This window comes from Mobula birostris, chromosome 1, assembly GCF_030028105.1.
Source record: "Mobula birostris isolate sMobBir1 chromosome 1, sMobBir1.hap1, whole genome shotgun sequence".
NCBI classification, from domain to species: Eukaryota; Metazoa; Chordata; class Chondrichthyes; order Myliobatiformes; family Myliobatidae; genus Mobula; species Mobula birostris.
This window is the reverse complement of record NC_092370.1, coordinates 38855731-38870410: the sequence shown is the minus strand read 5'-3', so window position 1 is coordinate 38870410 and position 14680 is coordinate 38855731. Positions and strand designations below refer to the sequence as shown.

Here is a 14680-nt window from a genome sequence, read left to right as displayed (position 1 = left end):
CAGTACCAGAATAGGTTTGGGAGCACAGACTGTTCCACATAACCAACAAAGAGGCAAGCATAGCTAGGGCCCATGTGAGTTCCCATAGCTACGCCCTTGGTCTGAAGAAAGTGGGAAGAGCCAAAAGAGAAGTTATTGAGTGTGAGAACCAGTTCCGCCAACCGGAGGAGCGTAGTGGTGGTGGGGAACTGGTGAGGTCTATTATCCAGAAAGTAGCGGAGGGCTTTGAGGCCTTCTTCATGGGGAATGGAGGTGTATAGGGATTGGACATCCATAGTGAAAATGAAGCGGTTGGGACTGGGGAACTGGAAGTTATTGAAGAGGTGGAGGGCATGGGATGTATCCCGGATGTAGGTGGGGAGAGACTGAACTATGGGAGTCCAGGTAGGCAGATACAAGTTCGGTGGGACAGGAGCAGGCAGAAGCTATGGGTCTGCCAGGACAGTCACGCTTGTGGATCTTGGGGAGGAGGTAAAACCGAGCGGTATGAGGTGTGGGAATTATGAGTTTAGTGGCTGAGGATGGAAGGTCTCCGGAGTTGATAAGGGCGGTGATGGTACGGGAGACAATGGTTTGGCGGTGACCCCAGCATCTGCAGATTATTTTGTGTTTACGATTTGTTACTCTGCTGCGAAGTCTCTTCGAGGTATGCCTACCCTGAGGAAGTTTAAATCCTCTCTTCGATGGGAGTTCAGTGAGACCCTCTCTCACTGCTCCCCCTCTGTGTACGTCGACTGATCTTTTCCACGGATGCTGCCCGACCTGCTGAGTTCCTCCAGCATGTTGTGAGTGTTGCTTTGACCCCAGCATCTGCAGATTATTTTGTGTTTACCCTACCTATACCCCTCATAATTTTGTATACCTCAATCAAATCTCCTCTCAGTCTTCTATGTTCCAAGGAATAAGGTCCTAGCCTATTCAATCTTATAACTCGGGTCTTCCAGGCCTGGCAATGTCCTTGTAACTTTTCTCTGTACTCTTTCAACCTTATTTATATATATTTCCTGTAAGTAGGTGACCAAAACTGTACACAAATAAGGCCTCACCATTGTCATATATGACTGCACAATAATATTCCATCTCCTGATTTATGAAGACCAATGTGCCAGAAGCTTTCTTTATGACCCGATCTACCTGTGATGCCACTTTCAATGAATTATGGACCTGTGTTCCCAGAACCCTTTATTCTACCACACTCTTCAGTGCCCTACCATTCACTGTGCATGGCCTACCCTGATTGGTCCTACTGAAGTGTAAAACTTAACACATGTCTGCTTTAAATTGCAACTGCCATTTCCCAGCTGATCCAGATCTGGCTGCAAGCCATGATAGCCTTCCTCACTGTCCACTACACCCCAGTCTTGGTGTCATCTGCAAATTTGCTAATCCAGTTAACCACATTATCATCCAGGTCATTGACATAGATGACAAACAACAACGGATCCAGTACTGATCCCTGCAACACTCCACTAGTCACAGCCCTCCGGTCAGAAAGGTAACTTCCTAGAAAAAAATCTGTAAGATTGGTTAGAAATTACCTACTATGCACAAAGCCATGCTAACTGTCCTTAATCAGTCTGTGTCTTTCCAACTACCTTTATATCCGAACACACAAAATGCTGGAGGAGCTTAACAGGCCAGGCAGCATTATAGAAAAAAATATAGTCGATGTTTCGGGCCGTCAAGCTCACTGGCATGTAATTTCCTGGTTTATTTTTAGAGCCTTACTTGAACAGCAGAGCAACATTGGCAGTCCTCCAATCCTCTGGTATCTCTCCTGTTTGTCACTAAGGATGTTTTAAATATCTCTGCTAGGGCCCTGGCAATTTCTGCACATGCCTCCCACAGGGTCTGAAGGAACAACTTGTCAGGCACTGGGGATATATCCTCCTTAATTTGCCACGATTAGCGAACACTCCTCCTTTGTAATATGTGCAGGGTCCATGAAGTTGATGCTGCTTTGCCTCATTTCTATAGACTCTGTGTCCATCTCCTGAGTCAATACAGATGTGAAACATTTATTAAAGTTCTACCCCATCTCTTTTGGCACCACATATGAATTGCCATTCTGATCTTCCAGCAGACCAATTTTGTCCCTTGCAATCCTTCTGCTCTTAATATATTTGTAGAAATCCTTAGGATTCTCTTTTACCTTGTCTGCTAAGGCAACCTCATGCTTTCTTTCAGCCCTCCTGATTTCTTTCTTAAATGGTCTTCTGCATTTCTTATACTCCATAAACACACCATTGTTCATACCTGCTTATTCTACCTGCATATACCTGCTATGCAACTCCTTTTTTTTGTTTAACCAGGGCCTCAATATGCTTTGAAAACAAAGGTTCCCGACACGTTATCTTTACCTTGTATTCTGAGAGGCACATACAAATTTTGTACTCCTAAAATTTCACTTTTGAAGGCCTCCCACTTACCACCTCCTCCTGCCAGAAACAGCCTGTCCCAATCCACACCTGCCAGATCCTTTCTGATATCATCAAAATTGGCCTTCCTCCAACCCACGGGCCAGACCTATCATTTTGTATATTTACATTGAAACCAATTGCATATGATCACTAGATGCAAAGTGTTCCCCTATACAAACTCTGTCTCCTGCACTGTCTCATTCCCTAATAGCAGATCAAATATTGCACACTCTGTCTTTGGAATTCTATGACTGTTGAAGGAAACTTTCCTGAATGCACTTGACAAACTCTATCTTACCTAGTTCTTTTACAGTATGGGATTCCCAGTCAATGTGTGGAAAATTAAAATCACCTACTATAACAACCTAAACAACAGGAATTCTGCAGATGCTGGAAATTCAAGCAACACACATCAAAGTTGCTGGTGAACGCAGCAGGCCAGGCAGCATCTCTAGGAAAAGGTACAGTCGACGTTTCAGGCCGAGACCCTTCGTCTGGACTGACGAAGGGTCTCAGCCTGAAAGGTCGACTGTACCTCTTCCTAGAGATGCTGCCTGGCCTGCTTCGTTCACCAGCAACTTTGTTGTGTGTTACTATAACAACCTTGTTTCTTGCAACAGTCTGTGATCTCTCTACAGATTTGTTCCTCTCAATCCCTTGGAATGTTGGGTGACCTGTGATATAATCCCATTAATGTGATTGTACCTTTCTTATTTCTCAGTTCCAGCCATAATGCCTCTCTAGATGAGTTCTCCAATCTGACCTGATTCAGCACTACCGTGATACTTTCCTTGGCTCCTCCACGCCTTTAATCTCTCCTGCTCTGTTGTTTCAAAAGCAGCTGAACCCCAGAATATTGAGCTGCCAGTCCTGCCCCTCCTGCAACCAAGCATAACTAATGGCTACAATTTCATAATTCCAGGTGTTGATCCGTGGTAGTTCAAACATCATGCACAACATAGTCTCCTTCTTCCCCAGCTTTGTGCGCATCATCTTCAGGAAAAGCATTTAGTAAGAGGAGGACATTGTCTTTCATTTGAATTTGAAAAAGTTAGAGATATGCAGTTGGTTTTAAGCAAGTGCAGAGATTAGGAGGAGGAGAGGAAAGCATAATGTGGAATGTTTGTGATCAAATGAAAGACTAACTTAATAACAACAGAGCAAACCAAATATGGTGTATGGGTGTTGTGAAAAGGAATAGTAGAACCATTGCCAACTATGGTAGTTGAAAGCAGTGGTGCTTTGTGATCTGAAATTATTGAATTGTGTCCGGAATTTTCAAGTGAGCAGTGGGCCAACAAACTGCCTTTCTAACCTCCCTTTTAGAATTGGCCCACTTAGCCAAGGAATCCTGCTAGTAAGAACTTGACATAATGCTGTGAGATCTTTCTGTATCATGCCTTGATAAATGCATGTTCTGTTGTCTGTGTTAGGGGTGTTGTAAAATCAGGCAGATCTGACAAAAGAATCACTTCCCATTCTGGGAAGTCATTGACTTGTTGATAACTGCTAACACCAGTAGTTTTGTTGCCGGAGCTGGATCTAATATGTCAAGGAAAACAAAGTGCCAGATCTAAAAGTTACTTATTGCTCAAGCTAGTGTTGTGCTCTGCTGGAAACAGTTTGGGAGATTGAAGCCAGAGCAGTAGAATAGGAAAGTGATGGGGAATTCAAATGACATGCAACTGGGAGCTTCTGCAAATTTACTATCATTTCCTTTTTATTTTTAATGATCTGGCTATATTTCAGCTCATCTGATATGCCAATTGCAATTCGTAACCCTACAGCCTTCAGTTGATTTTCTTTTTGATATTTTGTGAAAGCTCAACTTCCTTGGCAGTTTATTCCATACATTCACTAATCTTGAACGAAATAATAATTCCTGATCTATTTGCATTCCTTTTCAAAGGAAAAAAAAATTGAGTTTGTGTTATCTTGAATTAAGATAGAATTCATGTTGCAAATGCATCCTTTCTATAAATACAAGGAACTCTATTTAATGTTTTTGAAAATAGTGTTGGTATAAATTAAGCATGACTCTGATTTGGTCTAATTTTTGCTTACAACAAAATTGGCTGATAGTTATTTCCAAAAAAAAGGTGCAGCTTTAGTGTTTTCGCATAAAGGCAACTGAAGCAAGTAACTCAGAAAATGGGAAATTGTTTCTTCCATTGTTTTACACTATGTTGTAAAATCAAACCAACAAAAGCTGTTGGATTTTTTTTTAAGCTGAGTCTCTTGTATGTAAAGTATGATTTTGCTACAATATAGTTTTATCTTACTGGATGAGATGGAAATAAAGATGAATTTTTTCAAAGGCTTGGATGATTGCCCAGATAAATCCTATTTCCTTTTTAAAAGTCAGGCCACATGTTTTCAAAAATGCAATTCTGCCAATTATAGAGGTCATCTCTTTAAACAGCTGTAGCTGTGCAACAAAATGCCTTTAAATGTTTTCAGCATCATTTTAATGTGAGGGTGATATGATAAAAGTTGGTTATCCAAACAGATGGCAGTAGGAAATGGTAGGACGTAACCATTTTTTAAAAAAAGAGGCTGGTTATTTTAAATTAAGAATGTAAACATTTTTTCTTGAGGGGTTGGTTAATCTCTGGAGCTCTCCACCCCTAAGAGTAGGAGTGGTAGAGGCTAGATCATTAGATCAGTGCCTATAAAAAGTATTCACCCCCCCCAAAAGTTTTCATGTTTTACAACATTGAATCACAGTGTATTTAATTTTTTTCCACTTTTCTTTAATATGACACACCAAATCATCATTGGTGCAGCCAGTTGGTTTTAGAAGTCACATAATAATAAATGGAGATCTGTTTTTGGAGATCTGTGTGCAGTGAAGGTGTTTCAATTAATTGTAGTAAAAAATATGCCTATACCTGGAAGGTCCAACTGCTGATGAGTCAATAACTTGGCAAAAACTACACCATGAAGTCAAGCAACTCCGTGAAAAGGATATTGAAAAGCATAAGTCAGGAGATGGATACAAGAAAATTTCCAAGTCACTGAATACCCCTTGGAGTACAATTAATTCAACCATCAAGAAATGGAAAGAATTTGGCACAGCTGTAAATCTGCCTGGAGCAGGCCGTCCTCAAAAACTGAGTGACCGTGCAAGGGGACTACTGAGAGAGGCCACCAAGAGACCTAGGACACTTCTGAAGCAGCTACAAGCTTCGGTGACTGAGATGGGAGAGACTGCGCAAACAACAACTGTTGCCTGGATGATTCACCAGTCGCAACTTTACGGGAGAGTGCCAAAGAGAATGTTACTGCTGGGGGAAAAAAAACTCATAGGAAATCTCGGCTAGAGTTTGCCAGAAGGCATGTGGGAGACTGAAGTCAGCTGGAAGAAGGTTCTATGGTCTGATGAAACCAAAATCTTTTTGACCATCTGACTAAATGCTATGTTTGGTGTAAGCCAAACTCCACACATCATAAAAAACACACCATCCCTACTGTGAAGCATGGTGGTGGCTGCATCATGCTATGGGGATGCTTCACCGCAGCAGGCCCTGGAAGGTTTGTGAAGCTAGAGTGTAAAATGAATGCAATACAGGGAAATCCTGGAGGAAGACCTGATGCAGTCTGCAAGAGAACTGTGACTTGGAAGAAAATTCGTTTTCCAGCAAGACAATGACCCCAAGCATAAAGCCAAGCTACACAGGAATGGCTTAAAAACAACAAAGTTAATGTCCTGGAGTGGCTAAGTCAGAGTCCAGACCTCAATCCAATTGAGAATTTGTGGCTGGACTTGAAAAGGACTGTTCACTCACGATCCCCATGTGAGCTGACAAAGCTTGAGCAAGTTTGTAAACAAGAATGGGGAAAAATTGCTGTGTCTTGATGTGCAAAGCTGATCACAGACTGAAATTTGTAATTGCTGCCAAAGGTGCATCTACTAATGTACAAGTACTGACTTGAAGGGGGTGAGTAATTATGCAATCAATTATTTTATGTTTAATAATTGTAATAAATTTAGACCAAATTGTAAGAAATTTGTTTTCACTTCCACTTTGACACAAAAGAGTCTTTTCTGTTGATCAGTGCCAAAAAGGCCAAATTAAATCCACTGTGATTCAATGCTATAAAGCAATAAAACAAGAAAACTTCCAAGGGAGGTGAATACTTTTTATAGGCACTGTATATTTAAGGTGGAGATAGATAAATATTTGAACAATTGAGGAATTAAAGATTATGAGGAACTGCCACAAAAGAGTTGAGGTCAGTATAGATTAGTCATGATCATAATGAATAATGAGTCAGGTTTGAAGGTTCTGGAGGCCTGCTGCTTTTTTCTAGTATTTAGAAAAGGCAAATACTCAAAAGCAGAACTTAAACCATAGCGTGCATGATAATTTTAGTATCTCAAGTACATTGTGACCTAAAAATAAATTAAACCTGGTTTGCTTCAATTTTTTAAAGTTCAATATAATGTTGTTCTTTTGTAGGTATTATGACAAATGCAGAGGGATATGTACCTGAGTTAATGAATTTGAATGAACAGCCATAAAATTGAAGTATCACTAATTTTCCTGTTTTGGATCTACCCGCAACTCCTTTTGGAGAAAGGAAAAAATGGATTCAAAATCAACATATCCAAACGTCAGTATTCCCAGCTTTGATGAACACCGGGAGAAAAAGAAGCGCTATACGGTAAGTATGGAAATTACAGATACAGATCGAGTTCAATTACTTCTAGAAGCTTAAGATTGGAAAGTATTTTCCAAAATATTTGTTCTATATTAGTAAAAGTTTATATTTTCACACAACAATCAATTTTATGCTTGCTGCATTTGTAAATGCAACCATACAACTGTGTCAAGCTGGTTAAATTTAACATTGGGTATCGCATAGATCTGTGTTGGAGGAAACATGAGTGAGAGTTTGTAAAGTCAATCTTGAAGGCTAATAGAAACACAAATTGGATCTTTATTGGTTGGAGTATAATAAGTTACGTAAAATCAACTGAAATGAAAGAAGTTCCCTTAGTAATGTATTGGATGCAGCTTGAGATCCCAACTTATGGTTAAACAGGAGCAAAATTAGCAGCTGGATTCTGTTTTTTTTTGGTGTGTCATCTACAGCAGGAGTCCCCAACCTTTTTTGCAATGCGGACCGGTTTATTATTGACAATATTCTTGCGGACCAGCTGACCCGGGGGGCAGGGTAGGGTTGCCAACGGACAAGAGTAGCAGTCAAATACGTTGTGTTTAATCCGAGTCTACAATGACCATGAAGCCTTGTGCGGACACCAGTGCGCATACGAGTACATGCCAATCTTTTTCTACCAATCGTTTTTGGCGTTTCTGTTCGGGGGCGGGGGGGGGGGATGTTAATCACGACCGGAATAAAGGTGGTAAGTGGCTAATACACTCAATTTCGTTTCCAAAAGGACTTATCTGACAAATTTAATATTAAACACACAGCGCATATTTTCCTCGCATGAATACAGTGATAAGTCAATTATCAGGAGAGGACAGGGGAGCTTGAAGTAAGTGTTGAACGAACTTCCAGTAGAAGTGATAGAGGCAGGTTTGATATTATCATTTAAAGAAAAATTGGATAGCTATATGGGCAGGAAAGGAATGGAGGGTTATGGGCTGAGTGCAGGTCGGTGGGACTAGGTGAGAGTAGCGTTCGGCACGGACTAGAAGGGCAGAGATGGCCTGTTTCAGTGCTGTAATTGTTATATAGTTATATAAATCAATAGCATCATAACATTTTAAGTAACGTTTGGATATTAAACACACAGTACATATTTTCCCCATATGAACATATAAAATCCCTGCAACACACCAATATTGCTGAATCAGTGGGAGCCCTGGGCTTGTTTTCCTGCAACAAGACGGTCCCATCGAGGGGGGATGGGAGACAGCGATACTCGAAGGTTGTTCCTTATGTCCAGTCTATTCCGCAATTTAGTTTTCGTTGCATGCATTGCAGAGATGTGTTGGAAATGGAAGCAACGTTTTCAGTGCTTTCATGGCTGTCTCAGGATATTTAGCCTTGTCTTTGATCCAGAATGCCAGCAGAGATGTTATGTCAAACATACTTTTCAACCCGCCGTCATTTGCAAGCTCAAGGAGTTGATCTCCTTCCCGCGCTGACATGGATGACGCACGGATAATCACCTCGCGTGCGTTTCAAGCTCAACAGTGCGTGACAGGGAATGAGGAAAGGTGCAGCTGACTCCTATTGCCAAATCATATCGTTTCCTCACGGCCCGGTAGTGCATGCTTTGCGGCCCGGTGGTTGGGGACCACTGATCTACAGGGTTCTTTCCTTTTAATCAGAAATGAGGTGTTAGGTTCTTTGTAAAGTGATTACTAAATCAATAACAGATTGCACAATGGTTAGAATATGTGTATATCCTCTTCTGCCTCCTCCTTAGGTGAAATGGTAGAATTGTAGAAAGTGCAAAGAATATCGACTAATCTTACTTCACAGCATCTAAATTAAATGTTCATTGAATATAGATCAAAATAATGTTACAAACTGATGGATTGGTTCATAATATTTGGAATTTGGTTTCTTCCTATTGTAATTATCCTTTTCCACAGGTTTACAAAGTACTAGTGCGAGTCGGTAGGAATGAATGGTTCGTCTTGAGACGTTATGCTGAATTTGATAAATTGTACAACACAGTAAGTTTACTGAGTACATGTTGCATGTACAATATATTTTTTCCTTGTTTATCGTCAGGTAGCATGATGTTAGCTAAGTACTCTGAACTTCTGAATTAAACTGCATCTCTTATCTTTAAGAATGATCTTTCAGTTCCTGCAGTAGGCATCTTTCCTTTCTTAAAATCATTATGTAATTGGCTTTAAATCCATTAGGTCATCACATGAATCAGTTTACTGTAGAACCTGCAGTTTTAACTTAAAGATATTGTCCATTAAAAGGATCTTCAAACACAAAACTGAAATTGTTTTATGAACAAAGACACTAATTGTAACTAAAAGTAAATATAGCTGAGTTCGCTGTTAGTTTTTAAGACAAGGAGCGATAACAGCTTTCATTATTCCTGATTCCAACATTAAATAAATACAGCCGAAGATAAATAGTGACTTAATGAAAATGCTGGAATACTCAGTATTTCATTAGGAGTTTGAGGATATTTGGTGTGTCACCTAAAACACTCAAACTTCTATAGGTGTATAGTGGAAAGCATTCTGACAGGTTGCATTCTACAGTATGCAGGGACCACTGTACAGGACCGAACGAAGCTACAGAAATTAGTCAGCTCCATCTTAGGTACTAGTCTCCATAGTATCCAAAACATCTTCAAGGAGCAGTGCCTCAGAAAGGCAGCATCCATTATTAAGGACCAACAACACCCCAGGGCATGCCTTCCTCTCATGGTTACCATCAGGAAGGAGGTACAGAAGCCTCAAGGCACACACTGAGTGATTCAGGAACAACTTCTTCCCCTCTGCCATACAGTTCCTAAATGGACACTGAACCCATTTTTCTGTGTGTGTGTGTGTTTTTATATATATATATATATATATATATATATATCTCTCTCTCTCTCTCTCTCTCTCTCTCTCTCTCTCTCTCTCTCTCTCTCTCTCTCTCTCTCTCTCTCTCTCTCTCTCTCTCTCTCTCTCCTCTCTCTCTCTCTCTCTCTCTCTCTCTCTCTCTCTCTCTCTCTCTCTCTCTCTCTCTCTCTCTCTCTCTCTCCTCTCTCTCTCTCTCTCTCTCTCTCTCTCTCTCTCTCTCTCTCTCTCTCTATATATATATCTATATATATATATCTATATATATATCTATATATATATATCTATATATCTATATATATCTATATATCTATCTATATCTATCTATATATATCTATCTATATCTATCTATATATATCTATATATATCTATATATCTATCTATATATATCTATATCTATATATCTATATATATCTATATCTATATATCTATATATATCTATATCTATATATCTATATATATCTATATCTATATATCTATATATATCTATATCTATATATATTGCAGAGAGAACAGAGGTCACATTCCAAAGAGATGACATGTCATCAGAACATATAAAAGGACGTTGGCATGAAATATTAACTTAGCTTTCAGACTCAAAAGTATTTGTTGCTGATGTAACACACATCAAAGTCGCTGGTGAACGCAGTAGGCCAAGCAGCATCTCTAGGAAGAGGTACAGTCGACGTTTCAGGCGGAGACCCTTCGTCAGGACTAACTGAAGGAAGAGCTAGTAAGAGATTTGAAAGGGGGAGGGGGAGATCCAAAATGATAGGAGAAGACAGGAGGGGGAGGGATGGAGCCAAGACCTGGGACAGTTGATTGGCAAAAGGGATATGAGAGGGTCATGGGACAGGAGGCCTAGGGAGAAAGGAAAAGGGGGAGGGGGGGAAAACCCAGAGGATGGGTAAGGGGTAAAGTGAGAGGGACAGAGGGAGAAGGAGAGAGAGAAAGAATGTGTGTATATAAATAAATAACGGATGGGGTACGAGGGGGAGGTGGGGCATTAGCGGAAGTTTGAGAAGTCAATGTTCATGCCATCAGGTTTGAGGCTACCCACACGGAATATAAGGTGTTGTTCCTCCAACCTGAGTGTGGTTTCATCTTTACAGTAGAAGAGGCCGTGGATAGACGTATCAGAATGGGAATGGGATGTGGAATTAAAATGTGTGGCCACTGGGAGATCCTGCTTTCTCTGGCGGACAGAGCGTAGGTGTTCAGCAAAACGATCTCCCGGTCTGCGTTGCATCTCGCCAATATATAGAAGGCCACATCGGGAGCACCGGACGCAGTATATCACCCCAGCCAACTCACAGGTGAAGTGTCACCTCACCTGGAAGGACTGTCTGGGGCCCTGAATGGTGGTCAGGGAGGAAGTGTAAGGGCATGTGTAGCACTTGTTCCGCTTACAAGGATAAGTGCCAGGAGGGAGATCGGTGGGGAGGGATGGAGGGGGGACGAATGGACAAGGGAGTCGCGTAGGGAGCGATCCTTGCGGAAAGCAGAAGGGGGAAGGAGGGAAAGATGTGCTTAGTGGTGGGATCCCGTTGGAGGTGGCGGAAGTTACGGAGAATAATATGTTGGACCCGGAGGCTGGTGGGGTGGTGGGTGAGGACAAGGGGAACCCTATTCTTAGTCGGGTGGCGGGAGTATGGAGTGAGAGCAGATGTGCATGAAATGGGGAAGATGCGTTTGAGAGCAGATTTGATGGTGGAGGAAGGGAAGCCCCTTTAAAAAAGGAAGACATCTCTCTCGTCCTGGAATGAAAAGCCTCATCCTGAGAGCAGATGCGGCGGAGACGGAGGAATTGCGAGAAGGAGATAGCATTTTTGCAGGAGACAGTGTGAGTAGAGGAATAGTCCAGATAGCTGTGAGAGTCAGTAGGCTTATAGTAGACATCAGTGGATAAGCTGTCTCCAGAGATAGAGACAGAAAGATCTAGAAAGGCGAGGGAGGTGTCGGAAATGGACCAGGTAAACTTGAGGGCAGGGTGAAAGTTGGAGGCAAAGTTAATAAAGTCAACGAGTTCTGCATGCGTGCAGGAAGCAGCGCCAATGCAGTTGTCGATGTAGCAAAGGAAAAGTGGACAGATACCAGAATAGGTTTGGAACGTAGATTATTCCACAAAGCCAACGAAAAGGCAGGCATAGCTAGGACTCGTACGGGTGCCCATAGCTACACCTTTAGTTTGGAGGAAGTGGGAGGAGCCAAAGGAGAAATTATTAAGAGTAAGGACTAATTCCGCTAGACGGAGCAGAGTGGTGGTAGAGGGGGGAACTGGTTAGGTCTGGAATCCAAAAAGAAGTGGAGAGCTTTGAGAACTTCCTGATGGGGGATGGAAGTATATAGGGACTGGTGAAAATAAAGCGGTGGGGGCCAGGGAACTTAAAATCATCGAAAAGTTTAAGAGCGTGAGAAGTGTCACGAACATAGGTAAGAAGGGATTGAACAAGGGGGGATAAAACTGTGTTGAGGTATGCAGAAACGAGTTTGGTGGGGAGGAGCAAGCTGAGACAATAGGTCTACCAGGACAGGCAGGTTTGTGGATCTTGGTAGGAGGTAGAAATGGGAAGTGCGGGGTGTGGGAACTATAAGGTTGGTAGCAGTGGATGGGAGATCCCCTGAGCGGATAAAGTTGGTGATGGTGTGGGAGACAATGGCCTGGCGCTCCTTAGTGCGGTCAGGATCGAGGGGTAAATAAGAGGAGGTATCCGCGGGTTGTTGCTGTGCCTCGGCAAGGTAGAGGTCAGTACGCCGGACTACAACAGCACCCCCCTTATCGGCAGGTTTTATAGTAAGGTTAGGATTAGTGCGGAGGGAGTGGAGAGCAGGAGCGTTCGGAAGGAGTGTGGTTGGAATGGGAACAAGGTGAGGTGAAGTCGAGATGGTTGATGTCCGTCGGTAGTTAGCAATAAGAGATCCAGAGCAGGCAGAAGACCAGAGCGGGGTGTCCATGAAGAAGAGGAGGGTTGAAGACGGGAGAAGGGGTCTTCGGTGGGGATGGAACAGTTCTTGCTGATCAAGTAGGCTCGGAGATGGAACCGGCGGAAGAAGAGTTCAGCCTCATGACGAACGCGGAACTCGCTGAGGTGTGGCGAAAGGGGACAAAGGTGAGGCCCTTCCTGAGGACAGAGCGCTCTGCCTCAGAGAGTTGAAGGTCAGAGGGGATGGTAAAGACCCAGCACGGATGAGAAGTGGGATCCGGAGGTGGGGGGGGCGCTGGGGGTGTCAGTGGAGAGGAGAGGGTTGGGGTGAGAGGAAGATGGGGCCTCTGAGGACCCAGGAGCTGACGGTGGAATCTGAGGGAGACGGGGTTGCAGAGTTGTGGTGGGGGAAGGGGAGACGGGAGTCACAATAGCAGCATATAAAGCAACACACATCAAAGTTGCTGGTGAATGCAGCAGGCCAGGCAGCATCTCTAGGAAGAGGTACAGTCGACGTTTCAGGCCGAGACCCTTCGTCAGATCTTGGCCTGAAACGTCGACTGTACCTCTTCCTAGAGATGCTGCCTGGCCTGCTGCGTTCACCAGCAACTTTGATGTGTGTTGCTTGAATTTCCAGCATCTGCAGAATTCCTGTTGTAGCAGCATATAAAGACCCGACCTGGAGTTCAAAGCTGGAGTCGCAGTTGGTGGTTGCGCAATCACTTTGAATGTCTCCATGGTCGTTGCTGGAGTCCGGGTTTTGAATATGCCCTGAGGAGGTGTTGGAGCCGGCGAGATCAATGGCAGGAGCCACAATCTGAAGTTCATGCCTGCTAGCGTCAGGGCCAGCAGGCTCTGGGGTCTGCAGGTGTAAGATCTTGCAATCCTCGCCTAACATGACAAAGTCAAAAAAACAGCAATTGCAGGCATGGATCCAACGGAGGATGAAATAACGGGTAGGACCATTTACAGACGGTGAAGACATGTCCCGAAGGTGTGGAAGGGTCTGAGATAGGGACGCCAAATATCTCCTCATGGCGGAGGGGGTCGCCTCCAGAGCTTGATGGGAGAAGTGACGGGAGGGCAGAGTCAATAAAATGTGAGTACTTGGGATCCTCAGAAGGTCCAAATTGAGAGGCTCGAAAATGAATCCTAAAGCCAACTGGAGTAACTTGGCGGCAGAAGGCACGTTCCAAGAAAGGATATATGGCTGTGATAGCGAGTCTGAGAGACCCGACGCAGACTGGGAGATCATTTCGCTGAACAACTACGCTCTGTCCGCCAGAGAAAACAGGATCTCCCAGTGGCCACAAATTTTAATTCCACGTCCCATTCCCATTCTGTTATGTCTGTCCACGGCCTCCGCTACTGTAAAGATGAAGCCACACTCAGGCTGGAGGAACGACACCTTATATTCCATCTGAGTAGCCTCCAACCTGATGGCATGAACATTGACTTCTCAAACTTCCACTAACGCCCCACCTCCCCCTCGTACCCCATCCGTTATTTATTTATATACACGCATTCTTCTCTCTCTCTCTCCTTTTTCTCCCTCTGTCCCTCTCACTTTACCCCTTGCCCATCCTCTGGGTTTTCCCCCCCTCCCCCTTTCCTTTTTCCCTAGGCCTCCTGTTCCATGATCCTCTGATATCCCTTTTGCCAATCAACGGTCCAGGTCTTGGCTCCATCCCTCCCCCTCCTGTCTTCTCCTATCATTTTGGATCTCCCCCTCCCCCTCCCACTTTCAAATCTCTTACTAGCTCTTCTTTCAGTTAGTCCTGACGAAGGGTCTCGGCCTGAAACGTCGACTGTACCTCTT

The 14680-nt window shown here is 43.3% G+C and overlaps 1 protein-coding gene across 1 annotated transcript in view; it reads left to right on the top strand.

Annotated features, from left to right (window-relative positions):
• The window catches only part of sgk3 (serum/glucocorticoid regulated kinase family member 3), a 95696-nt gene that overhangs the window by 37856 nt on the left and 43160 nt on the right, over positions 1 to 14680 (top strand). The window contains exons 2-3 of the mRNA XM_072254406.1: positions 6884 to 7088; positions 8996 to 9079. Of these exons, the coding sequence (XP_072110507.1) occupies positions 7011 to 7088; positions 8996 to 9079 (162 nt within the window). The 5' untranslated portion in view covers positions 6884 to 7010. The remainder of the gene's footprint in view (positions 1 to 6883; positions 7089 to 8995; positions 9080 to 14680) is intronic.